General features: G+C 33.5%; 2 protein-coding genes and 1 long non-coding RNA gene across 7 annotated transcripts; 1 reads left to right on the top strand and 2 right to left on the bottom strand.

Moving 5' to 3' along the window:
* Nucleotides 1-2120: 2120 nt before the first annotated feature.
* On the bottom strand, nt 2121-3108 carry LOC115972960. The gene is made up of 5 exons (XM_031093176.1): nt 3052-3108; nt 2719-2869; nt 2519-2628; nt 2393-2426; nt 2121-2344 (listed from the first exon to the last, which is right to left on the bottom strand). The coding sequence occupies exons 1-5, from the start codon at nt 3106-3108 to the stop codon at nt 2121-2123; spliced, it is 576 nt and encodes a 191-aa protein (XP_030949036.1).
* Nucleotides 3109-10884: 7776 nt separating this feature from the next.
* LOC115972973 lies at nt 10885-11768 on the top strand. Its single transcript, XR_004087575.1, has 2 exons — nt 10885-11160; nt 11308-11768. It is a non-coding gene; the product is annotated as an uncharacterized LOC115972973 (long non-coding RNA).
* A 6606-nt stretch (nt 11769-18374) lies between these two features.
* On the bottom strand, nt 18375-25863 carry LOC115972918 (pentatricopeptide repeat-containing protein At2g06000-like). Of its 5 annotated transcripts, none has more exons than XM_031093143.1 (4): nt 23677-25863; nt 22591-22647; nt 21472-21600; nt 18375-18805 (listed from the first exon to the last, which is right to left on the bottom strand). In XM_031093143.1, the coding sequence occupies exon 1, from the start codon at nt 25582-25584 to the stop codon at nt 23803-23805; it is 1782 nt and encodes a 593-aa protein (XP_030949003.1). In that variant the 5' UTR covers nt 25585-25863; the 3' UTR covers nt 18375-18805; nt 21472-21600; nt 22591-22647; nt 23677-23802. The 5 variants fall into 5 exon arrangements, 3 of the variants coding, with proteins under 3 accessions (XP_030949003.1, XP_030949004.1, XP_030949005.1); XM_031093144.1 differs by having other exon boundaries at nt 21472-21595; XR_004087568.1 differs by lacking the exons at nt 22591-22647; nt 23677-25863 and adding an exon at nt 22080-22485.
* Nucleotides 25864-26313: the final 450 nt, after the last annotated feature.

Raw genomic sequence — 26313 nt, 5'->3', positions numbered from 1 at the left:
CCCCCAAATGGAATTAGCAATAGAATCACAAAGAACCACCATCGCAGGGTCTGTTAATGTTCCTGAGTTCTGCTCATAACTGCTACTTGCTTCACTATTATGTTCTCTTCTAGAAATTGAATCTCGATTGGCGTTTATGAAGCCCCTATCATCCCTATCATTTAGTCTAACAAAATTATGAAGAGCCATAGTAGTAGATACAATAAGTATTTGGATATGGAATGGAAAAGATGGCATGTTTTTGATAATTCTCCATTTATTCTTCCACACACCAAAAGTGCGCTCAATCGTACATCGAAGAGATGAGTGAGCATGATTAAATTTTTCATGTCTAGTTCAAGGGCTTCCACCTCTCCTTCGAAATTCCTGAAGATGGTATGATATCCCCTTGTATGGTGCCAAATAGTCTTTCATCATCGGGTATCCAAAATCAACTACATAATATTTCCCTAAAACAAAATAAATCAATTGTATTAACACACACACAATATGTCACTATAATGAACAATTGATTAACCATGGCACAAACCTGGTGGTGGGTGCGAAAAGTTACTTTGTTTACGAATAGTATCAAGAAAAATGGAGGTGTCGTGTGCTACACCTGCCCATCTAGGCAAAACAAATGTGAATAACATATCAAAGTCACAAGTAGCCATTACATTTTGGGTTGGATATCCCTTTCTTCCAAAGTATGGCATGGACTTCTTAGCAAGTACAACCGCTATCACATGTGTGCCATCAATCGCACCGATGCCATCCTAATAAAAACATTAATAGTTTTCAGTTCCACATGCATTGTATTATCTTATAGACAATAGCACTTATTCAAATAAACAATAATACATATACTTTGAAATGTGGCCAATAAATTGGATGATCTTGTATTTTGGTTGGAACTTCACTAAAAGTTGGATCCGAAGGCTTTACATATGCAGCTGCAAAGCGAGCACCCAACAGAGTGATCATCTTCTTAAAATGTCTACTTATGTTTTCACCCGAATGCTGAAATATTTCTTGAACCATTCGGTTACATGTTCCATGACCAAGTATCAATAAACAGATTGTCACTGACTCTTCTAACCTTGTATTCCTTGAATGTTGAAGTTCATAGTTATGTTGTAAAACTTGACACAAATTATGAAACACCTCCTTTTTCATTCTAAACATGTTGTAACACAATTTCTCATTACCTTCCATATAGCGTCTCACCCAAGCCCACCTTGTTTGTTCAGAATCATAACAAGGAGTCTTATTAATGTATTTATTGAAATATGTCACAATTGCTTCACAGGTAACTGCCACAAGCTGGTAAAACTCCTCATCAGAATCGTCATTACTATCATCATCATCAGAATCACTGTCACTGTCATCATCACTATCACTACTCTCACCATCATCATCATCATTGTTATCATCATCATTATTATTGTCAGCATTGTTATAATCACCACCATCATGATCATCACAGTAATTTCTGTAATCCCCATCCATTAATAGTTCTATAAAATGGTCACTCTCATGAGTACCATTATAATCATCCATATTGGTTTAAGCTACACAACAAAGTAACAAATAGTCAACCATTGCTAATACTACTTTAATATAAATCAACATAATAATCAGAACATCAAGACAATTCAAAACATACCAAGACAATTCAGAACATCAAGTACATAACACTGTAATAAAAATTTCAAATGTGTTTACATTACACATATATTAGTCCAAAGCTAATACTAAATATCACATAACTTAGTTTAAAGTTAATACAACATAGCTAATACAACATAGTTAATACAACATAGCTAACTTAGTTTAAAGTTAATACAACATAGTTAATACCACATAAGGTTGGTCACTTCTTTTGGTTATAAATCATTCCTTGTAGCCATTCCAGCTGTGACTCTAGGTCCTTGAAAGTTAGGAACATCTCCCTACGTGACCTTTTTAGTAAGATATAGGAAACTTGAACCACAAACGTACTTTCCACTCCAGGAAGTGCTCTCACAATCGCCATGACATTATCAATTGAACTTGGTGACTCTCAAGAAGTACCTTCAAACCTATTCTGACATTAGTTATTAATTGACTAATACGATTGTCCAACATTGTAGCTCCTCCTATCTTCTTCTTTTTCTTCGTAAGGGTATTGATTCACTAGTTCGCTTTTGTCTTGAACTACGTAATTGATTAGTATGTCTTTGCTGCAAACTATCAATGTCTAAACTCATGTCACATTGGTTATCCTTAAATTCGGAGCTACCATCTGAATCACCAGCACCCTCTTCTAGCATTGTTGGAGGGAGTGTATTTGAAGAAGGGGTCCATGCGGCTACCCCAGTTGCTGCAACATCCCTAAACATTATATCAAGTTATTCTAGATTCTGTGGACCTTTCTCTCGAAATTTTTTAGCTTTGGGTAATTCCTACAAAATGTAATTGTAATTTCACTCATATAACAATAATATAAAAAAAACTATCTCTAACTAACTACATATTAATAAAATACTCAACTCACCTTCAACTTCCGGTCCCACCAATCATTAGTTGCAGCAATCGTTCCCTTCACTGCATCCCAACCTAAACCTGTGTCACGATTCCTCAATTGTTCCCACACTCTCCAATCACCTTTTAATACATCTCACCTACTTTTTAATTGGTCCTTATCATAGTTTTGACCGGTCTCATCACAAAATTTGGTCACCAAATTGAACCTACCTTTGGTACTAAAGCCAACACCTTTTGTTCTATTCTCGGCTTGAATTTGTTCCACACAAAGGTTACAAAAAGTAGTTGTCCACGTTGGATTAATATCCCAATCTGCTCTAGCATTTTTTACCTCAGGGTTGGAAGTGGTGTTTTTACCCATCTATAAAGTTAACCAACCATAAGAAATGCAAAAAATAGAATTCATAATATTCCAATTTAGTGAACTAGTTACAAACATGATCTAATAAATCCACAAAAAAAAAAAAAAAAAAAAAATTGCTGCCTAGTCTGAGCATTAAAATAGAAAGGGCTAGAGAGGAATCTCATCATGTCACAACTCACAAGAGCACCATTTGTACACTCAGTAGTCAGTAAACACAGCCAGAAAATTGCTGCCATAATTGAGGACACTGGCCTCAAAAGCAGTCAGGTTCATTGCAATAGACTACTCTTAATAACTCAACATTCAATCCCATAAAGCATAGGTGGTCTTATAATGGTTTTATAAATGGTTTTGATGAGTTCTCCCCAAGTATAAGATAAGAGACTATAAAACCTTTAAACTAGAAGCCTTAAATTAACAAATAATGATCACTACCTAGGGTGGACTTCAACTAGATTAACCGGAAATATATATGGCCAGAGGAGAACACGGGAAACCAAACTGGTGTATGCAAACTTCATCAAGGTGGGAAGAACACACTAAAACCTTTGTCTGAAACCCAATCTTATCTCCTCCATAATTCTAGGCTACTAAGTTATGCCAAACCATAACAATCCATTTCATTTAAATTGGGTTTCTTTACCAAACCTACAAGAGTAACTCTTCTGCTTCTATGGACCTTAATTTTTATTTTTTTTTTTTTTTAAGTAAAGGATAATTTATTAGAGACGAATAGGAGTGCTTCAAGTATATGTATACAAGAGGTCCTCTTAAAAGTCTTACACTGAAATTTTAACAAGTCGTGAGAATCCAGAAAAGAGGAAGATGAGACTGCCCAAAACATTTAACAATTCCATATAGTGATCTTAAAAATAATCTTAATCCAACAAATCAACTGCAGTATCCAAGGTTATTAACCTTGAGAACAAATCATACAAATACCAAAATAACAATTTACGAGTCAACTAGATTCAACTTTACATTAAATTCCAATTCTAAATGAAGCAAAACACTTCCACTCCTCATTACTAAAGACCAAAAAAATCACATAAACAATAAAATTTGCAAAAAAATCTACCATTCAGTACCAAAAAAAAAAAAAAAACATTGTATAGCTTAAACCTCAATTCTTAAACTAAGCAATAAATTCTTACACCAAAGCATTCAAAACCCAAAAAATCACATAACTAATAATCAACAAAAACCAACCCAAAAAACTCAAGCTACCACTCAGTACTAGAAAACATAAAAATAAATATAACCCCATAACATAACTAAAACTTGAAAATTCATATCAAGCAAAAGACTTTCAACCACAACCTTAAAAACCCAGATAATTAAATAACTAATAATCAACATTAAAACACAAAAAACTTGTGTGGGGTGCTGCACATTCATGCCCCATCAGCAGCAGACGCACCCCACATCAGCGAAGCACGCACACCCTACAACACCTCACCATGCAGCAACCAAACAAGCCCAATATTCCAGAATGTCACATACTCAACGAACCACGACAACCAACATGAAAAATATTTATATTTCTTCTGAAAATTCTTCTTTCTTTCTCATTCTTTATATTTCTAAAATACCCAAATTAGATATCGCATAACTTAAGACAGAGCATCCACAAAATAAAAAAAAATTACGAAGCATGTACCCACAAATTTTTTTCAGTACTCGGCAAGAGAACAAATAGATCTTTAGCAAGAACAAAGCATGCAAGATTTGAAATTTTTTTTTTGATAGGTAAAAGAAAAAAAAAAATTCAGATCAGTGTTGGTACTTGGTGGTTTTTGGTAGCAGATCAGTGTTGCTTGGTGTTTTGTTGATCAAAACTCTACCTTCAAAATGTATTTCTCAGATCAGATTAGACAAATAAAATTAAAAAAAAAAAATTATAGAGGAAGGCCCGTTGAAGAAGACGAAGAAAGAAAAAGAAGAGGAAGAAGATTTTCAACGGGTGACAAAAGAAAAGAGAGACTTACGCGCAAGGAGAGGGCAGAGTTGAGAGAAGAGATGAGAGGCGTGAGGGAGCTAGCTTGCGCAGAGCAGAGAGATGAGATGAGAGGAATGAGGCACTGTTCGAGAGACTCTGAAGACACCTTTCCCTTTATTGAAGGGCAATTTGGTAATTGCCAACTCACCCCCAACGAATATATCAAACGCCCAAGAACTTTTAACAAAATGGACCATCAAAGCTCCAAATATCAAACATGCGTTTTCTTCACAAGTATAAAACGCAACTTTTTCCAAAAAATTGCGTTTTATACTAACCAAACACCATTTTTGGACTGACTTTTTTGAAAACTCAACTTTTGGGCTTCAAAAGTTGAAACAAACGGGTACTATATCCCGTTGTAATAAGATATGTAGTTTGGTTCACAAGCATCACCAAACAAATCAGCATAATTTAAAATAGGATAAATTTCAACATGGAATTTTTATTAACTAGTTGCAAGATTTCCATTATTTAAAATAAAAAATTTCAAAAAAAATTATAAATATTTTGATTAAAATCACGAAATCTTTTAGAACAAACTTGCATATTGGATGCTTTCTCTTTTTTCTTTTTATTTATTTTTTCTTTTTGGAGCAGCCTAAGACTAGACACGGTGACAAAACCTTTTTGGGCAATCGGGAAGACATCTTTACAAGATAATACATATTTTCCCCAAAAAAATATCTTCCATAGAAAATCTTTATAAAAATTCAAAATCATTCACTGATCAATAAATACGTTTGCATCCGTGTTTAAATTTATATACACACATATTATTAGTCAAAATCAAGTTACACCTAGTTTAAATCTTTGTTAAGATTATAACACTCAATAACTTTTAGGATATGTTTGATACAATGTAATATGCTTTGTAATGTTATAGCTATTCCTTAGGAATAACAATTTTGTTATTTGATTGTGTTTTTATTATAAATAACAGTCATTCCTTGGGAATAACAATTTTTTAAAATGAAGAATAATTACTCCTTAATTTGCTTAATAAATGCAAAAATAAAAATTCCTAAAAGACCCCCAACACCAATCTCTCTCTCTCTCTCTCTCTCTCTCTCTCTCTCTCTCTCATGAATCAATTCACAAATTTTTTTTTTAAACTTTTTTTTGGCTTCGTTATTCTCAATGTTACTTTTTTTTTTTTTTTCCTACTATTATTCTCAGTACTGTTAGGTCTACATTCAAAGCTCAATGATGTGAAAAGAGTCAAAGGAACCAACTGTGCTAGCATGCTCCTGGTTATGATTTGGTATTAAAATTTTGAAAATTATAAATTGTATTTAGTTTTTGTATTGTTTGTATTTATAAATTGGTATCTATATGTTGTGATAAAAATAGCTATATTACTATGAGATGGTGTTATCAATTTTTTATATTTATTAAGATTAATTTATAAAAATAATACTAATCAATTAATTATATATTTTTTTCAATTTATAAAAGGATAGATATTAAGCCATATTGTAAAATATGTTTTTTTTTTTGAAAATAGTATTTTAGGAAATTTGACAAAAATATAATGACATTCCAATATCTTAACATAGATTTAAGCTTTCATTACAATGTTATCACAAAACAAATGAATAGGAATAATTATGTCATTCCAAATTCTTGTATTACTTGTAATACTTATTTTTATTATATTGTAGTAACTATTATAGTGTTCCAAACATGTCTTTAATGTGTATACTTATTTCATCTATAAAATGTTTAATTTATTTTTATTTTTTTAACTTTTAAATTACAAACAAAGTATTTATGATAATAAATAATATCTAATCAACATGTAAAAAGAAAGTATAATCCAATTGTGGCTGAGCTTGTGTAATTAAAAGCTCTTATAATATAATTACCAAGTGGTAGGATAGAGGAAAGACTTCTGACGTCAGTGCCATTATTATTGTATACAAAATGACTGCTTTTGTTATTAATAGATAATAGTTGTGGGTTCCAGTTAGCTCAACTGGTAAAGTCTCTGATGATTGTATAAGAGATCTGAGTTTAATAACCACTTACACCAAAAACTGATTGGTGTTTTGGTCTGATGACATCAGGAGCCAACGTCATAAGTTGAAATTCTTTAAAAAAAAAAAAAAAGATAATAGTTGTGTTTGCAACAGAAAAAGTCCAAAGTGCTCGAGGGAAGCAGCCCTCAATAATTCTTTCCTTGTAATTTTGCGGATGGGAATGGTTCTCTCTGGACAACTTCCACTTTTGTGCCGACAGCATTGGTAGAGATGACTGGTTTTTAATAGTTGTAGTGTCAAATAGAAAACTAATATTTAGTCTCATATGCAAATTACATGAAGCATTGTATTATTATATTATGAGTTTTTTTACGTGCACATATTTTAGCAAAACTTTCTGTAATGAGTGATTGTGAGTGATGAAACATTACTTTTATATAGTAGGTTATTAGTTTACAAAAATTAAAGTTTTAAAGTATTAGAGGAGATTAATCATCATTGATTGTATAAGATGAAAAATTGGATGTTATTAAATGTTGTGAAATTTTGTTGTGTCCGTAGCACCATTGATCAATCTCATTTTCTTGCAATTTGTTGTTAAACTAATTTCAAGCCACCTCAGCTTTCTGATGTGCTATATCCGTATGAAGCTAATTTTTAAGAGAGGTACTACGTCCACAACATTTTTACAACAAATCATAGGTGGTTAGTTGTTATTGGTTCAAATTTTAACCTAACACTAAGATTACTTTTCTGCCCCAACAATAATAACCAATAACAACTTGCAACTTAGGATTTGTTGTAAAAATATTGTAGACATATCATTTCTCAATTTTTAAATGACACATAGACAAAAGAACAAAGTTGATACCTTTTAAAACTTTTAGTCATGAAATTACAACTTTTTAAATTTGAGGAACAAAACTCAAACGTGCACCAAATTATAGAGACATGAAGTGAATTTTACTATTTTAGCACTTATGTTTTATGTAGCATTCTGAGCTACAAATCCTTTGCTTAAGATTGGGTTTTTTGGTGAAAATGGGAGTCATCACCACAAGCCAGAGTTTATTGTATAAGACGAATAATTGGATGTCACTAAATGCATGTTGTCATTTCGAGCACGCACTACTTAGGTTGGTTCCTTCTTGTATTGGGTCTTTCCATTTGTAATTGTAGATTAGTGAGATACTGGACTCAATATTACTGAGTGAAGGGCTAAAGTAAAATCCCAAAAATATGCCATGCATTGTGATACAATAAAAGAAGAAATAAAGCTGGTAATGTCATTATTTATTTCTCAGCAAACTTCCTTGGAAATTTCTAGTGGTTTAATTTTCTACTTAAATTAAGATTCATCAAGCTATCAGAATCCTTCAAAATTTTTGGAAACGGCCAAACAATCATCTAGAAATTGAGCTGCACATGAAGACAACAAATGACGGTAGAGTTTAGTTTCCTGGTAATCACGTCTGTGCTCCGATATTAATTTGTTTCCTGTGGCAGTATTCTTTTCCAGGATGGTTCTGATGATGACTTAGTGTGTCTATGCATATTCAGGAGGATTGTGAAGGGACTCTCTCTTACTCCATTGCAAAACATAACCCGAAAATATGGCATACTCACTACAACAAACTTTAGTTATTTCAACCCTCTTTTATCGAGGGTTTACTAAAATCTGTCGATATAATCTATAAATACAAATGCGGTAGGCTATATTACTTCACTTTATTTCAAAAGTTATTTAATCCCTCAAAATAAGTTAAAATAACCTTGAAATAAATGTGAAAAAAAAAAACGCGTCAGTTTTTTCAGCCCACACCCCTTGATAAAAAAATTCAATTTTTTCAGCCCTTGAAAAAAGCCCACAACAAAATTTTCATCACTGGAGAAAGCCCAACAAAATTTAAAAATATAGCCCAAACGTAACCATCAAACACAGAGCTATTATCACTCTTTCGCTGAAGCCTGAAACTAAGAGAGCATAGAAATCTCACAGAGCGCATGGAAATCTCATAGAGCTTGACGATCATCGATTAGGTACGTAATCGCACAGCTCCGATTAGGTACGATCTTGGTTTTGTGACTGTTCCTCTCTCTTGTTGTTGTGTTTCTCAGCTCCGGTTAGGTACGAATCACAAACCCTAATTTCGTCTTTGATTTTTTTTTTTTTTTGGTTTACCCACACTTTTTCATCGATTTCCCCATGATTTTCGTTTCACATTTCTCAGAAAATTGAGCTCATCATCGATTTCCCTATTTCTATTTCTAATTGATCATTCACTTTAGAATCTCACTGTAACGTAATCGTTTTCCTCAGGTTGTAGTACAGAAGGAAGCTGAAATCACTAAGCAGGATTCGCTTCTTCTGGTAATCATCATCAGAATTCCGATTTTCTGTCTTTCAACTTCAATTACGGATAATCGCATTTGAATTTCTTTAGCAGAAATTTACATCTGAGCATATTTTCCTTGTTTATGTGATCAGATTCAATTTTCTTTTAGAAAATCCATAGAATTATTTTTTGTTACTTCATACTCTGTTTCGAGTACTCCATGTAAAATTTGGTTAAAACAAATGGAAATTATTTCTCATTTAATTTTTTGCTAGATCTTAGAGATTTAAGATCGAGAAATTTAATGGTTGTGTTATGCTAATTGAAATTTGAAACAGACGAGGAATCTGCTCCAAATTGCTATATTCAATATTAGTTACATCAGAGGCCTGTATATCAGAGAAATTTAGTAAGCTTCTTGTATTTTTCAGTTGTCATGTGTATGTGTGTGCAGTTTGTGTTTAATGTGTGGTGTGTGTGATTGTTGTAGTCGATTGACTGAGGGTGTGGTTGGTTGGGTGTTGCATTGGGATTATGGGAATGTTAGGTTCATGGGTCTCAGCTTTGGGTTGTGGAAATTGAGAGGGAGATTACTGATAGTGGAGGTTAGTGGTAAGGGGATGAACCTAGGGGGGTTTATTTGTCTTGGTTGGGTACATCCACAGCATGAATTGGGTTTATTTGTCTTTCAAAGTGAATTATTGGTTTGGTTTTATAAAATTTTGAGTGTGATTTGACTGTGATGGAAATTTGATGATGGGTTTAGTTCTTTTTAAATTAAATGCATACTTAGTGAGAACCCTGTTCTCTGAGCTGATGTTGCAATTAGAGTGATGCTATCTTCTAAAGTGATGTGGAAAGATTGTATAAATATTGTTAACTGCTGCCCGAAATGCAACACACTTATAATAATTTCTCGAACAAAATGGATTTTTTTTAATCTTCATGGGGCATCCTAGTATCCTGTGGTAGGACATGACTGTGGGCTTCTACATAAGTAAATGAATGCACTTTGGATGTTTGTTGTTAGAATCCCTTGATCTCCCATTATTTGATATTTACTTATACTATTATGAATGCCTTAGTGGTTGGACAAAAAAATCGTTTACTCTATTGCTTCAATTGTTGAATGATGCACTTTCTAAAGTTATTGTAGAGTTGCCAGATTCATTATATGAGGCAAAGAAGATGATTCGGGATTTGGGTCTTGATTATGTGAAGATAGATGCTTGTAGAAATAATTGTATGTTGTATTGGAAGGAAAATTCCAACAAAAGTGAGTGTCAAGTTTGTGGCCTCTCAAGATGGAAACCAAGTGAAGGGAGTTATTCGTGAAGATGTCCCGACTTGTGAAATTCATAGCATATCATTTCAACAATTGTGAATGATATGCTTTAGGCATTGAAATCAAAGAATATTTGCTGGTATTGTCAAATTTCGAGTACTTTAGGCTTTGACACTAATTGCTAATTTGGGCATTGGTTTGGAAGTGTGTTTTTTGTCCATTGCTTTGGAAGATGAATCTCAAGCAGAAGCCTATGCTGAACAAAAGTGATTATATGAATCACTATCTAGAGTTTTTACTTTTTATGGTAGCCTTATATTACATTTCCTTCTAAATCATCAAGAACTATGACTTTGTCATGCAGGGTGGTTAGGATAAGTTGGATGTGTGAAGTAAATCTGGAAGCAGTTCTTCTTGCATTGTGTTCAAAGCAATTCAGCCAAGCATAAGTGCCTATGTCTTGTTTGCAGCTTAATTTGGTTGCAAACTAGAGTAAAAGACTGTGGATATTCTGATTATTTTTAAATTTCATCACCAATGAAACAAGTTCTAACACTTTTCTTTTGTTTTCTATGAATCAGGGGTTTTTGAGAAAACCAGCAACTACTACAGAACATCTGCACCTGAGTTGAAAGAGAAAAGAGCAAAGCCATTGGAAGAGTGGATGAACATAGAAAGCAGTTTTGGTGAGCTTGATGATATTAGTTTAGTCCAAGCTAAGCTGCGAAAAAAGCTGAAAAAGAGGAGGCAGATGCTGTCTGAGATATAATTGTGTTCCATTACATTTTGTAAGCTTTCCTTGTTTGCTTTTGCTAACAAGTTTAAATTGGCAGATATGAGGAATACATTGACTACATGTTCCCAGAGGAAACTCAGACGACTAATCTTAGAATATTGGAAGCTGCACATAAGTGGAAGAAGCAAAAGATTTCTGATAAAGACTAGCATGGTAACGTGCTTTTGTAGAATTGAAGCTTTTGGTGTAAATACATTATTGCTTTTTTAATGTTAATTGGGTGAAAATGAAGTAGCCTTGACAGCTAGTAGGGCAATAAGTTTTGCTAGAGAACTTTGCATTTCTAAGGTAGAGTTCGAAGGAGATAGTCAGAGAGTTGTCACAGCTATCAACAACCAGGCGCCATCAAAAACCATGGTTTGGTCATGTTATTGAAGAGATTTAGATGTTGTAAGAGATTTTTCATAAATATAGCTTCAAACATGTAAAAAGAGAGGGCAACCAGCTTGCTCATTCCCTTGCTAGAACATTGATGGGCATTTTTTTTCTTCTTCTTTCTTTTATGCTCTTATGAGAATGATTTCTACCGAATTCTGAATATGCTATGAAATAATTGTATGTTCACAGCATATCATTTTAACAATTGTGAATATATATATATATATATATTTGTGCATGATTGTGGTTTTTTTTTTTTTTTTAATAAAATAAAATCTTATTTTGAGGGTCAAGAGACCCCTTAAATAACCTTATTTATCAAGGGTTGTAAATATAAATTTTTTAAATCTTGGTAAAAGGTTATTTAAGGGTCTCTTGACCCTCAAAATAAGATTAGAGCACTTGTTTTAAGGGCCATGAAGGCCGTTAAAATTTCTTTTTCGACGGTATATGTTTCGAAGGTTATCAAGGGTCAACTGGACTCTTAAAATAGTTTTTTTCAAGGGTCTTTAATACTTTTTTTAAGGGTTTCGACCCTTAAAAAAGTCAGATTTGTTGTAGTGACTGGACTAACTTGTACAGACCAAAACATAGTACACATACTGCAAGTAAAATTTATAAATACGTACCTAATTACTTGTCACAATGACATATAATTACTTTTGGATTCAAGATTGCTATTTTCATATATGCTTGTGCCACTTCACCAAAAATTCAAATTTTGTCTAATGTAATCTACATCACAGAAGACAAAAAGAACAAATTCGAAGGTACATAACAAAATCATGCATAATAACAGCTTACATCACAAGTTCACAACCCTTACAAATGAAAATTTCTAATGAGGCCACAGGAAAGATCCCATTGCAAACATTCTCTTATGGTCAACATCCCCAGTGATTGGTAGCCCATAGTCTCTAAGCAAACAATCAAGTTTCCACTCCGGCATGGTCTCATAGTCGGCTTTGGTGTACCTAGGGTAGTGCAGTGGCATCCGAAAGTGGTCACGCCACTCCTTTGTGTGCAGCCCGTGGGATCCTCCGTTGCCTATTTTTGGAGAGGTTCTATTCACTGAATCCATTCTTCCTCGACTCAAGTTTCTATTTTCTAATGGTATATTTAGTTGTCACTATGGGCAACTATATATATATATGGAGAGGTTCAGCAAACTGGTCTAGCCTATTTATAGTGAGCTTTGTGTTGGTTGGCTTTGTGTTTAATGTGTGGGAGTATTATGCAAGCAAGGTTGTTATTGACAGTTGTAATGAAAAATGCTAAATACACAAACTATTTTACAATTTTTTTTTACAAATTACTGATGTAGTGAGTAGTTATTTGTAAGTTAAAAATTGATATTAGTGAGATGAGAACCAATAAAAATATTGTAAATAGCTTGTAATTGTAGCATTACTCTAGCTGTAATAGGTTTTAGTTTCCAATCGGAAGTCATTTGGCAAAAAATAGTACAAGAAACGTAAAACTATGTAGGGAAGGTTTTGCTTTTAAATAGAAATAATTTTTAAGAATCTTGTAACTCAGTTAGCATCTTCTAGACTTTCTATAAGATCCATTCAAGTTCAAATCCTCCTTTTTTATAATTATTGAATTATAAATAATATATATAGCGAAAATACCATTTTGGTCCCTACATTTTGGGACCACAATCAATTTGATCTCTACATTTTGGTAGCAGTTAATTTAGTTCCTATTATTTTCAACTTATACTTAATTTAGTCCTTACCATTAACTCACAAACAAAAAATATTTATGCGACAAACGGTTTGTACAGTTGGCATGCCTAATATTAAATTAAATGCTAATGTGTCTAAATTTGAGTGGTTGATATGCCACGTCAGTACATAAATGAAAAGAAAAAAAAAAATACCACATCAGCTTTTAATAATAAATTTTTTTGGTACAAATCTTTTTCCTTTTCTTTACTTCTTCTTTTAATATTCTTACAATCTTTCTATTCGATACCGCAGTGATGTCTTTTTATATTAAAGTTCCAAATGTTACAGCACAGTTTGTCGTTGCAGCAGCCACTTCATATTTTCATTCAATAGCATGTGCAGCAAATGCTAAAGGTGTTTATGATAGTTTACAGGATATACTTCGCCTTCTCACGTTGTGGTTCAACCATCAACCGTGGATCTACTGCAAAAGTTCAAATGGCTCTACCGAATTACGTTTTTATTTTCTGAATATTATTATTTTGGTTTCTTGCAATTTCTTGCTAACCAAACAGAATTTCATTCTAGTTCTTTTCTTGTATTGCGTGTGAACTTGTTCTAGATGTTGTAATTGGCGAGAGTACATTCCGATTGCTTTCCGGCGAAGGTTAAACGCTGTTGATTGGGGGGATGATTTCTTCATCTTGGATCTTAGCCTTCACGTTGTCGATCGTATTGGAGCTTTCCACCTCGAAATGGATGGTCTGCCGGTTAGGACTTTCACAAAGATCAGCTTTAACAGAAAAGGGATGGATCTTTGTAAGAGAAAAGGTGAGAGATTTTGATTGGTGGAAGAAGATGTAGTTGATTCAATGGAGATGAAGGGGAGTGGCTTGGTGGATCTGTTTTTAGAACAAAAGATTAACCACTGAGAGAGATGAAAAAAAACAAAAGATTCATACGTGTTTTTCAGTTTTTGTGAGGCTTTGGGTTTCCAAAAGAATAAGAAAAGGAAAAAAATTGGTACACGAAAATATATAAAGGCTGATGTGGTTTTTTTTTTCATTTAAGCTCTGGCTTGGCCATATCTTACATTCAAATTTAGACACATTAGCTTTTAATTTAATATTTTAATATTAGACATATTAACAGTACAAATTGTTTGTCAAGTAAGTATTTTCATTTTCTGTCAGTAGAAATTAAGTTGAGTGCAAGTTAAGAGCATCCACATCAGTCCATGCATTTTACACATCTATTTTTACACTAAAAATCTACTTTTTCTATTTTACACCTTCACTTTTATAAAATACCCACATCAGTTCATCTATTTTAACACCTCTTTTATTAAAATAATCAATATTCTCAATTTTTTAATTATTTCCTCAACAACCAACGCGCGTGTTCTCTGAACCCATTTTCTTTCTCATTTATATGATAAAGCTCTCTCTCTCTCTCTTTCTTTCTCTGAACTAGCTCTCTCACTTTCTTTCTCCGAACCCATTTCTTTCTCTGGTAAAGCTCTCACTTTCTTTCTCCGAACCCATTTCTTTCTCTGGTAAAGCTCTCTCTCTCTCTCTCTCTCTCTGAACCCATTTTTCTTTCTCATTTTTTCTGTTAAAGCTCTCTCTCGCTCTCTCTCTGTCTCTGAACCCATTTTCTTTCTCATTTATCCGATAATGCTCTCTCTCTCTCTCTCTCTCTCTCTCTCTCTCTCTGTGAACCCATATTTCTTTCTCATTTTTTCTGTTAAAGCTCTCTCTCTCTCTGTGAATCAACTCTCCCTCTCGGTCTATACCGATCCACAGCTCCGATCCACAACTCCCTAGCTCCGATCATCTCTATACCGATCTCCCTAGCTCCGATCCATAGCTCCGATCCACAGCTCCGATCAGGCAAGCACCGATCTCCCTAGCTCCGATCCACAGCTCTGATCCACAAGCACCAATCAGATCCGACCAGATAAGATTTGACCGAGATTTCCCTAGCTCCGATCCACAAGCACCGATCAGTTATTGTATCTTCGTAGCTTCGATCAGGCAAGACCCATACCCACGAGCTCCGATCAAGTGAGACCCACGAGCTCCGATTGTTCCAGTCAAGTGTATCTCTGTGTTTTTGTTTTTTTTTTTTGTTTTTTTTTTTTTTTTCACTTTTGAGCAAGTGTATCTCTGATTTGTCTGCGGATGTGTTTGGGTTAATTTTCAGTTGATTTTGGATTTTCTGTTGATTTTGGGTTAATTTTCAGTTGAGTTTGGTTAATATGGGTTTGGTGGTTATTCTGGCGCACTGGGTTGTCCCAATGGTTGGGGAAGGGAAGCGGTTTGACAGAGGAGAGAATAATATTAAAAAATTGTTTACACGGTGAACAGTAGCCGTGTATATATACACGGTTACTGTTCATTTTGCAAGACATCTTGTATATTTAGATATTTTTACATAAACTGATGTGGAAGGATTTTGGGATAAAATGTGTAAACTGGAGCATTTTTTGTATTTTAGATGAGTTTACATGAGCTGATGGGAATGCTCTAAAAATAGTAAGGACCAAATTGATTATGATCCCAAAATGTAGAGATCAAAATGATATTTTTACATAATATATATATATATATATATAATCACACTGTTAATTCGAAGTCAACATTGAGTTGGTTAGAGAGAGAGAGAGAATTTTTAAAACTTTGTCCACCATTATATATTTTCGTTTTCCTTCTTAAAGGTTTTTTTTTTTTTTTTTTCTTTTTTGAAATAAGGAAATTATCATAAAAACTAACTGACCATTATCTTGTCAAAGGCATTTTAAGTTCCAAGAATTATACTCACTGACATCAAATGTATTTAAACTTAGTCAACAAAAGCAGGTATATTTTGGGACTTTTAGTTTTACACTGCAGCTCGACATAACTTGGGACCTAAGGTGGAATTTTTAGGTGAGGTATTTTATATTTAAATATTAATTAAATTTATTTATTTAATATTAACCAAATCAAGATTAATTTGATGTATTAAATATATAATTTGATGAAATAACACAAACAAAACTAATGTTAATTTCATATAGAGAATTTAATATCATAGTTGAAGTATAAAATTCAACAATAACAAAATGGGAATTTTTTATTCTTTTTATTTTTTAAAGAAGCTTACTTTATCTTGGATATAATCCGATGCATATTTAAGTTTAAGTTATAATCTAATTTTTAAATATTATATCTTGGTGTTAATAGAGAGATAGAGATTGTTTGGTATGTGTCTATGTGCAACATCCGGTAACTAATGTTGACTATCTATTATGTAGTATAGGCTAATAATTTTATTTTTCCACTACTCACAATTGATTATGTCAGAGTTGTAGCATAAAAGTTGTGTACCTAGAATTTCTCTTATATTATTTGGTGAGTGTGCATGCAAGCTTAGCATTGAGGAAAATTAAAGAAAGTAAAGTGAATAATATATACTAGCCTCTGAGCACGTGATTTCTGCATGCTTTGAGGTTTTTTTTTTTTTTTTTTTTTTTTTTTTAATTTTAGTGTCATAATATTACGCAGATACAGCCTTTTGAGTCATTACCTATGGAAATTTTACTCTGGCTATTGTGAAACTCCCAAATTTTGTAAAATGTGTCCCTGTCCTCTCTAAACAACTAGAATTTTTTTTTTTTTTTTCCAATCTGTCTTAAGGAGGAGAAAATAGAGATACGTATTTAAAAAATAGTCTTAAACTGGCGTGACTCCTGATACTAAAAAAGAATTTGAAAGGAACATACCTTTTGAGTCACTGCTTGTGGAAATTTTCCTCAGATTGTTGTGAAACTCCCAGAATTTGTAAAATGCATCCTTGCCTTCAGCAATTATATTTTTTTAAATCAATCTTTAGAAGAAGAAAGAGAAGGAAAATATTGATGTGTATGTAAAAAATGATGTGGGAATTTATACACTATCAGATCCAAGAAATATTTTAAAAAAAACCAAAAAATATCTAAGAACTATAATCGTAATAATACCAAAAATTCTCTAGATAAGTAACACTAACATCAATGCAATACCATACATAAGAATTTCATCAACAAGACGACTTTCAATCTGCACTTTTTTACTTCAATGCCATATTTAACCTTTATACCACATCATGGCTAATTATGTATGAGAATTATACAAACTATACACTCAAAACAAGATAAGTTTTATAGAAATTTTGGACTATTTACGTTTTTCCCTCTAGATGTAGAGCCTAATGATATTTATAATCTTCGAGGTACAACCTCTAATCTATGAAAAATAAATTGTTTGAATAATATATTCAATGTGGTAGAGCCACTACGCTCACTAAATGAGATTTTTCCAACGAATGATTTCAATTTTAGATGTCAATAGTGTTCAAATGGCATGATTTAGAAGAAAACTTGTGAAATGGAGGCAAAGAATTTGGTTGAGCCAAATCTTGGCATTGTATAGAAATTATGGAAATCCATGGAACTATTCCAAGAAATTTTCTTTTAGCTGAAACCTACTTGAGAGTGAGATTAAACAAATAACTTAGGGCCTGTTTTGTATTTTTTTTTTTTTTTTTTTTAAATACTAAATATTTTAACACATATATGAGGAAAAGTAAGAAAGTTTTAAAGAAACTAACAGCGATATATATCCAAAAAGGCCTACATGTTTTGTATATTGAATGAAGATTATGATAGGAATATTAATCTCTTTTTATTATAAAGAATATTAATCTTTACTATTGAGAATAAAATATGTTGTAATAAAACAACTATTTCTATTCATATGTTTGGTTGTAAAATTGTATTTTGAAAACACTATTTCAACATAATATATAATAAGATTGTGCTTTTGTTTAAAAAACGCATTTTGTGATTTATTTCAATTTACTATTATCTATTACTTTGTTATTATTATTTAATACCCTTTTGACACAATAAATACAATGGGAAAAAGGGGGCTATGGGGGATCACAAGCAATCCCTATCAAGAGTTCAATATCTACTATCAATGTTGGCCAGCAGGATATGTCACATGCTACCTCAGTCAAACAAAACTAAAAATCTTTTCTTCCCGCCAGTATCATTGGATTCACAATTTCAAATGAATATTTCTGGAAGAATTCCACAAATACAATATAATATTTAAAGAATTTTCTTCTACTCTAAAAAAATAATAAATAAATAAATAACCTAAAGAATTCTACTAAAGAAGAAAATAATTGGTGTTAGACCTCACACTCTGCGAGAGGTTTTGCATATATATTTACAATCTGCTTTACATCAGTTGTATAAAAAGGAAAATTACAGTAAATATTTTCTAAATTAATACATCTATTAGAGATTTATTCTTGTCGCCAATCTGCTTGAGTTTAATGATGTCCATGATTCACGTACATAAATTTGGCAGCAGGGTCTGAGAATGTGTTATGGTGACGTTTCACAAGGTTGGTTTGGTTAGTAGAGTTTGACTTGTGATCCAATGCTTGTTCCTGTGATGAAGTTGATTTTCCAAATTATTTACTATTAAACCAAAAGTGCATCAAATTGAATATAACACACACACACAACCAAAAAAAAAAACCCTAGCATCAACCACGATCTTCTTTACTTCGGTATCAATCAAATAACAAGTCAGCCTACAGGTCTAAAAACATCAAATCTAAACGATAACAAAATCAAAACCAATTCATTACACTCGCAACAATATAAGTATGCAAAGGTAAGACAAAAAAAAAACCTTAAGAACAAAAAACCCAATTAATACTACAACTATGGACCATCAAAAATTGAGTTCACCAAATTAAAGTCTCAAGGTTAATTAAATATAAGGAGTATGTCCTAAATATTCCAGAAATGTGTATGATAGTCCATAGGTGATAATCCTAACAACCTGATCATATAGGGCAGTTAAGAAAGCTCAGGCCCTAACAACTACCAGCAACAAACAAGTGCAGCCTAAAACCAAATCAAACAAACCAACTCCCTGAACGATCACTGATGTTACAAATCACTTATACTAATTCACCCCTTTAGAGTAGGATTACATTGTAGAACTAAAGTTACAAACCTTTTTTTTTTTTTTTACTAACCAACATTCCACATGCAACCTGACCATCCAAATTACCACTTACATTTACTTTTCTTAATTTTCTCAGCAACTATATTAAATACAATACAAATCATGCACACAAAATAAATAAATAAACCTTAAAATTCAAGAATAACAAACAGAAATTACACTGCCAGAAATTAAAATTCGTACAAAATTTCTAAAAATAACATTATTATAGAATACATGTGGCCAACCCACTGATTTGTTAAGGACCCATAGCCAACCCAAAAATTTGGGACTAAGGCTTGGATTTTGTTTGTTGTACAAAATTTCCATGCAATCCCCTCCGTTTGGTTTAGAGAAAATGAGAAAATAAAACAATAGAACCATCTAAAACCTAAGAATTACTCAGTTTGACACCACTCAGTTTGACACCAACCGATGCATTTGTACTAAGAGAATACAAAACAATCATGATACCAAACACACAAACATCACTTAATGCATGTAAAACTCAAACAATTACCCAAAAGCAAAAATGTTATAAACAATGTTAGAGCAATGGAATGTTAATGGGGTGATGCATCATAGTTACAATTTGGGTGGGGGTGCAATTGAACCCCGGACATCTCCATTGGAAACATCAAAAGGTGCCAAACGAATTATAAGCTACTATTTTTAGCAGCAAGTGAAGAAAACAATTAGCGCTGAAAAATTAACTGAATCACCTAACCCAACAGCTACTGAATTAATACACATGCAAAAGACAAATCTAAACAGATTAAGAGAATGCTAAAGGAGTTATAAATACAAAGAAAGGTGAGAAAGCAAATGGCATGCACAATCTGGCAGCAACATGGGCTGCATCATCAGTATAGTGGCAAGCAATGCACTGCATCAGGAGGGTACCTGTTGGTACAAGCTGTAGAACAATGATATACCCCACTAGGATTATGACTCCTAATTTATGGATCCTAATAAAAAGATTGCAATACTGTTAAAAATTGTAGAATAATCTAGACACTAGACCAACCATAATTAAGAAATTAACCCCAAAAATAAAATTTGGCACTAGAACCCCTAGACTAAGGACAAAGTCTGGCTACAAACTTGGTTCTAGTCAATGACTACAACTCCCATTAAAAAAATTAACATCGCTACATATTTTGAAAATTTAACCATTGGGCATTGGATTGCACATTCTTAATATTCTTAACACACATGTCAGATAATATATCAATTGGATGTTATTGGATCGCACGTTCTTAATATTCTTAACACACATGTCAAATTACATATCAATTGGATGTTATTTACTATCCGATCTATAAACTTATTTTATTATAAATAATTTTAGATTACAAAAACTTGAAATTTAAACATTTAATTGATGATATAGCTATTGATTTTTTATTTTCTGAAAATTTTGCAAGTATGAAGGATATAAGAAGAAAATATAATCAAATGGCGGATTTGTCAAAATTCACATCCAATAAAATGATATTGAGTCGAGTTGTAGCCATTGGCTATAAGCCTATAACCAAGTTTATAGCCAAACTTTGTCCCTAGACTAATGAATTGACCTTCAAAACCATATGATTGTCTCAATCTGGCATTATATACACACATTGAAAGCTTCATGTTGCCAAAACTAAAAAATTCTTTAAAGATGACAACTTGATCTTTCTTCCAGGGCTGCATCATTAATCATCAAAATGAACATTAGGTGCCATGCAACTTATCCAAAGGGGTTGTCTAAAAGGGGATAATTAAACTTTGTTGCTTAATAGGGATTAGGTGTCTTGGTTTACTGCTGTATTGCAGAAACATCGCCCTATGTCTATATTATGCTTCAGGAACTTTGGAGAGACTATTTCTGTCACAATACATTGAGGGGCACAGTAGTATAACATGCATGTAATCAAATGTTGGTTACTTTGTCTAAAATTGCGATGGAAAAAAACAGAGTTAACGGGCAGATAGATGCACCAATGCCATGACATAACCTGAAAGATACAAATTAAATGCAATAGGTCTACTCTAGTCACATTATAGGACTAGAGTTGACCAATTTTAACCTCAATTTCTGTTAATATTACTGACCTCTATGTCCAAATCCGATGAAGTATCTGCGGAGGAGGTTGGAGAGACAGTGAATAAACTGTTGAATGATATTGAAGGCTTGAAGCAGAAAAAGATACTAAGCCAGTGATGAAGAAAGAAAATGCTACCCTTCCACCAAAAAGAGAGGTATATCAAAACAAAAATATTTGAGGAGTCAGTTGAAAGTGTGATAAGTATAACAGGAGGAACATGAAATCCATAAAATAAATAAAAAAACCGAGAACAGTACTTCACTCCAAATCAAACTCAATAATTCAACCCAAATAAATAAGTCACAGAATTTTAAGCTATTCCCCCATTTTCTCAGCAAGCAAACATAGGTTTTAGAAACAGAAGCACTAATTAAAAATAATAGTAACAATTTTCCATTCTAACATGGTTTAAAACCACCATTCGAAATCACTTCCCATGTTTATTACTCCACTTTCTTCAGATTTCTCAAAAATCACAGCAATTAAAAAGAGCCTTCTAGTAAGCAAGAAAAAAAATTAAAAAATCACAGCAGTTAAACATAGCCTTTTAGTAAGTGAGAAATACCACCAAAAAAAAAAAAAAAAAACACAGCATAAAATTAAAATAAAACGCACCATTTGTCCTCACACAGCCCGAGTGAGAGGGAGAGAGGCAGAGCAAAGGGGGGCAATGGACAATCGATAGTGGCGGGCAATTGAGGGCTGAAGTCGCTGTTTTGGGGGGGGGGGGTACTATATTTGGTAAAGTGACCAAATTGTTGGGGGTGGTAAAATGGCTAACCAGAAATTGTGTCTCGAAATCATGATTTATCAGTGGATATCTTTAAAAAAAAAAAAAAGAACGAACAAACAAAAAAGCCACCCCATCTCAACCAACTCAACATTTTAAGTGAAACTGTGTATTCAAAACACAATTCAAGTGCAGAAATCGTGTTTTGAAAACACCATTTTAGAAAAGGCTATATGCCTATATCACCAAATATTTTGAAAAGTTTGCCATGTTTCTTTTATATAATTCAATTGTTACAACAAGTGGGGGGGGGGGGGGGGGGATTGAACCCTGTTTTTGCCATTTTAACTAATTAATAGTAAAAAATTTAAATTACAAAATTTCCCAGACATTTACTATTGAATTTCAGTCAGGATTCCAAAAATGTCTTCTAAACATCCATTAGATCCCAGCCTGCAATTCAGATAATCACAAAAAAAAAAGGCATTAAGATCTAAAATAAGTAAAGAAAGAATGTAATCTAACACCAATCCTCTAAGCAAGTAATTTTAAGCTAGATTATCTACAAATTTCATCATGTCTTTAGGTGACTCATGGTAAAAACTGTTCCCACTTCCTGGGGTATTCATTCCATCAAGCCATTTTTGGCACATGATCAACAATAGGATCTAGGACTAGCATAAGTCTCCTTCTGATAAACAACTATACAGTGAACCCTTATTGCCATAATAAGTTGCACAATAAAATTTGTGAGTAGAAAAAATAACATAAATTTGAGAGGTACATAAAATTGGTCTTCAACCTTGAGCCCATTATAAGATTAATTTCACTCATGAACCTCACCAAACTCAAATCTAAACAATAAAGCTATACCTCTTAGAGTAATGTGGTTCTCTAATATACTGTAGCAGACCTACACATGACCCCTGGGGTCGCAACAAGAAATCATTATAGCAATTCCTGATATATTTTCAAACCCAGAAGTTTCAGACATGTCTTGAAGTTCACCTTATATAATATGTTCAAAGATTCAAATACTGAAATATATTGGCAGGTGAAAGAATGATTAGCTTTTTTAGAATTTTCACTTGATCTTCCCCGCACCCACCCATCCCCCTGAAAAAACCACCCAAAACTGCCCGCATTTCTAGGTGCTAGGAAGGATTCAAAACCTAAGATCAACCCACCATTTATCACCTTGGCCACAGATAGACTTGCTTCTAAATTCAGAAGAAAGACAAAGAGGTAGCATATTGCAAAAGCAAGCATAAAATACATTCAAGTTCCAAGACAATTAGTGCCAATCTTTTTTCTGCTATGTAAATACTCACACACACCCAAAGGGATTTGAACCCCAACCCTCACCTACCACTCCAATCTTGTGGGGGGAGGAAGTGCATTTGACCAAAAGGTCATCAGTGCCAATTTTGAGGTAATTCATTTAAATTCAGGGGGAAAAATAGATATGGACGTAGTACTTACTTGCTTGTCAATCTTTTGCGCCACAAGCTCGACATGTTTCATTTGGACTCAATGGGAAAATGGCTGAGCGACCTTGTCCAACCATTGGGACAACAATTTAAGTCCACTTCCGTAGGAGTCCTTCAATTAAATAGCCATTGGAATATCCATATCTGTTCTTAGAGGAATGGTTCTTTTCAAAGATGACATATGCAGGTCCTCAGATGCAGTTTTCTTAATGCGAAAGGCTTCATTAGGCATACCAGCCTTCAAAAGGCAAGATATTAAAGAATTCACAGTAATGGTATCTGGTGCACAACCAATTGATAACATCTTACTAAAAATGTTGATTGCTTCAAACATTCTCCCTTTCATACAATGCCCAATGATGAGAATAGTAAATGTCACTTTATCTGGGTGGCATTTCTTCTCCTCCATCTCTGCCATGATCTTATTTGCCTCATCAACATTGCCAGCCTTGCAAAACCCATCAATTACAGGGTTGTACATAAATGGTTTTGTAACAAAATCATGACACTTCATCTGCCTCAAAAAATCACGAGCCTCATGCAATCTATTCTCCTTGCATAGAGCATTGATAAGAACAGCAAAAGTATACACATTGGGAGTAACATTTCTCGCATTCATCTCATGCCAAAGCTTCAAACCCTGGTTTACCTGACCGGTTCGACAATACCCATCAATTAGGGAAGTGAAGGTAACAACATCAGGAAAATAACCGAGAAAGATCATCTTCTCATGCATGGTCAGTGCAGAAACCATGTCACCAGCCTTACCAAAGCCGTTGATGAGAACATTGAAAGTGATTGGATTTGGTTTAATTCCAGAACTGATCATCTCATCAAAAAGAACAGAGGCCTCCTCCATTTTACCCAATTTGCAATAACCTGATATAACTGATGTATAAGTTACAACATCCGGTTTAAGCTCACTTCTTGACTGAACCTCCTTCAATAACTCATGCCCTCTATTTACCTCATTGACCCTACATAATCCATTTATAAGAGTGTTATATGTAACTACATCAGGAGAGCAACCAAAACTCCCCATATCATTGAAAATCGCAAAAGCTTTATCAACTTCTCTTATTCTGCATAAACCTCGAATAAGAATATTGAAAGTGCAAGTATCCAAATGAGAATGCAATCCCATATGCTCTCTAAATAAGCAAACAGCCTCATCTACTAGATTCCGCTTAACCAGCTCATCCAACAACTTATTATACACAAAAGAACTAAGTCCAACCTCATCACACTGAACCTCAGCAAGCAATTTCTTGGCAAGATCAAACCTGCCCACTTGTGCACACGACAAAACCAAAAATCCCACATTCCAACTATCAGGCAAATGCCCATCACTCCTCATGCAATCAAACACCATTTTGGCTGAATCGTAAAGACCCATTTGACAAAGAGACCTCATAAGCAAATTGTAAGTCTTAAAAGAATGATTAAGACCCAAACTCTCCCTACTAAACTCAAAGAACTTCAAGCCCAATTTGGGATTGTCTAACCGTCTAACAACCTCAAAAGCAACCAAAGGGGTCAAGTTCTTACTCAAATAACCCAAACAAGTATCTGACAAATGAAAACGAACAAATAGAGTACAGACAACCTTAACAAACCAAGCCTCGGAATTTCGATTCAAGATTACCTCTTTTTCATTGAAGGGTCGAGACCAAGACCCTCCTCCTCCTTGGGCAAGACCATGGAAATGGGCAATGGCGACTTTGGAGGCTCGAACCCAAGGGGTACGGGTAGTGAAGAATAAGAGGGTCATGTGGAACGCCACGCCATCACTAGGCTCAGCTCTAGGTTCACAAACGTTTTCAATAACGATTCTTTTGTGGGTGTGACCAGAAATCCCAGATTTTGAATTGGGTTTTTGGTTTGAGTCCCTATGCTTCATGGAGATAGTGCAAAACCTAGTTGAGAATGAGTCTTGGCATAGAAAAACAAACACTTTTCAGATCACCCAATACTAAAAAAATGAACTTTTTTTTTATAGTGACAGTGATATGAATAAAACTGAGGCATAGATGAATAAAACTAAGATAAGAAAAGCCCTTTGAGAAGAATTTGACCGGTCGGCGTGGACTGATGGGGTGGTCCGGCGGAGAGATAGAGAGAGAGAGTGAGCTTGAATCAGACTAAAAGGAGGAGGAGGCGGCACTTCAATCAGAAAGAGATAACCGGGGTTGGTTTTCTGTGTAGGGCGATATGAAGGGTTTTAAAAATAATCTTACCTCAGCTAGTTTTTTTTTTTTTTTTTTTTTTTTTTTTTTCAAAGAGGATTTAAGTCCTCCAAAGTAGAAACCCCATTATTTTCCCAAAAAAAACTTGAAACACCTAGGCAAACTAGTCGTTTTTCATGCGATTCATGATTCATAATTTAGGATTCAGATTTTATTTTAAACAACAAAATTTCAAACTCATCATTTGAAATTTTAAACAACAAAATATACCTTGAAATTTATATTTAAATTATTTGTCTAAACCTAGCAAGCAGGTGGGGTAAGTTGTAGTTGGATTAAAAACTCTAATAAGGTGGCAAGACTGATGACCTTAACTCAAAAAAAAAAATTTGAGAAAGAAGACTATTAATATAAATCAAAAGGATTAGCCGAAATCGGAGAAA

This window comes from Quercus lobata, unplaced genomic scaffold (genome assembly GCF_001633185.2).
Source record: "Quercus lobata isolate SW786 unplaced genomic scaffold, ValleyOak3.0 Primary Assembly Scq3eQI_100, whole genome shotgun sequence".
Classification (NCBI taxonomy): Eukaryota; Viridiplantae; Streptophyta; class Magnoliopsida; order Fagales; family Fagaceae; genus Quercus; species Quercus lobata.
This window is presented reverse-complemented; position numbering and strand designations above follow the sequence as displayed.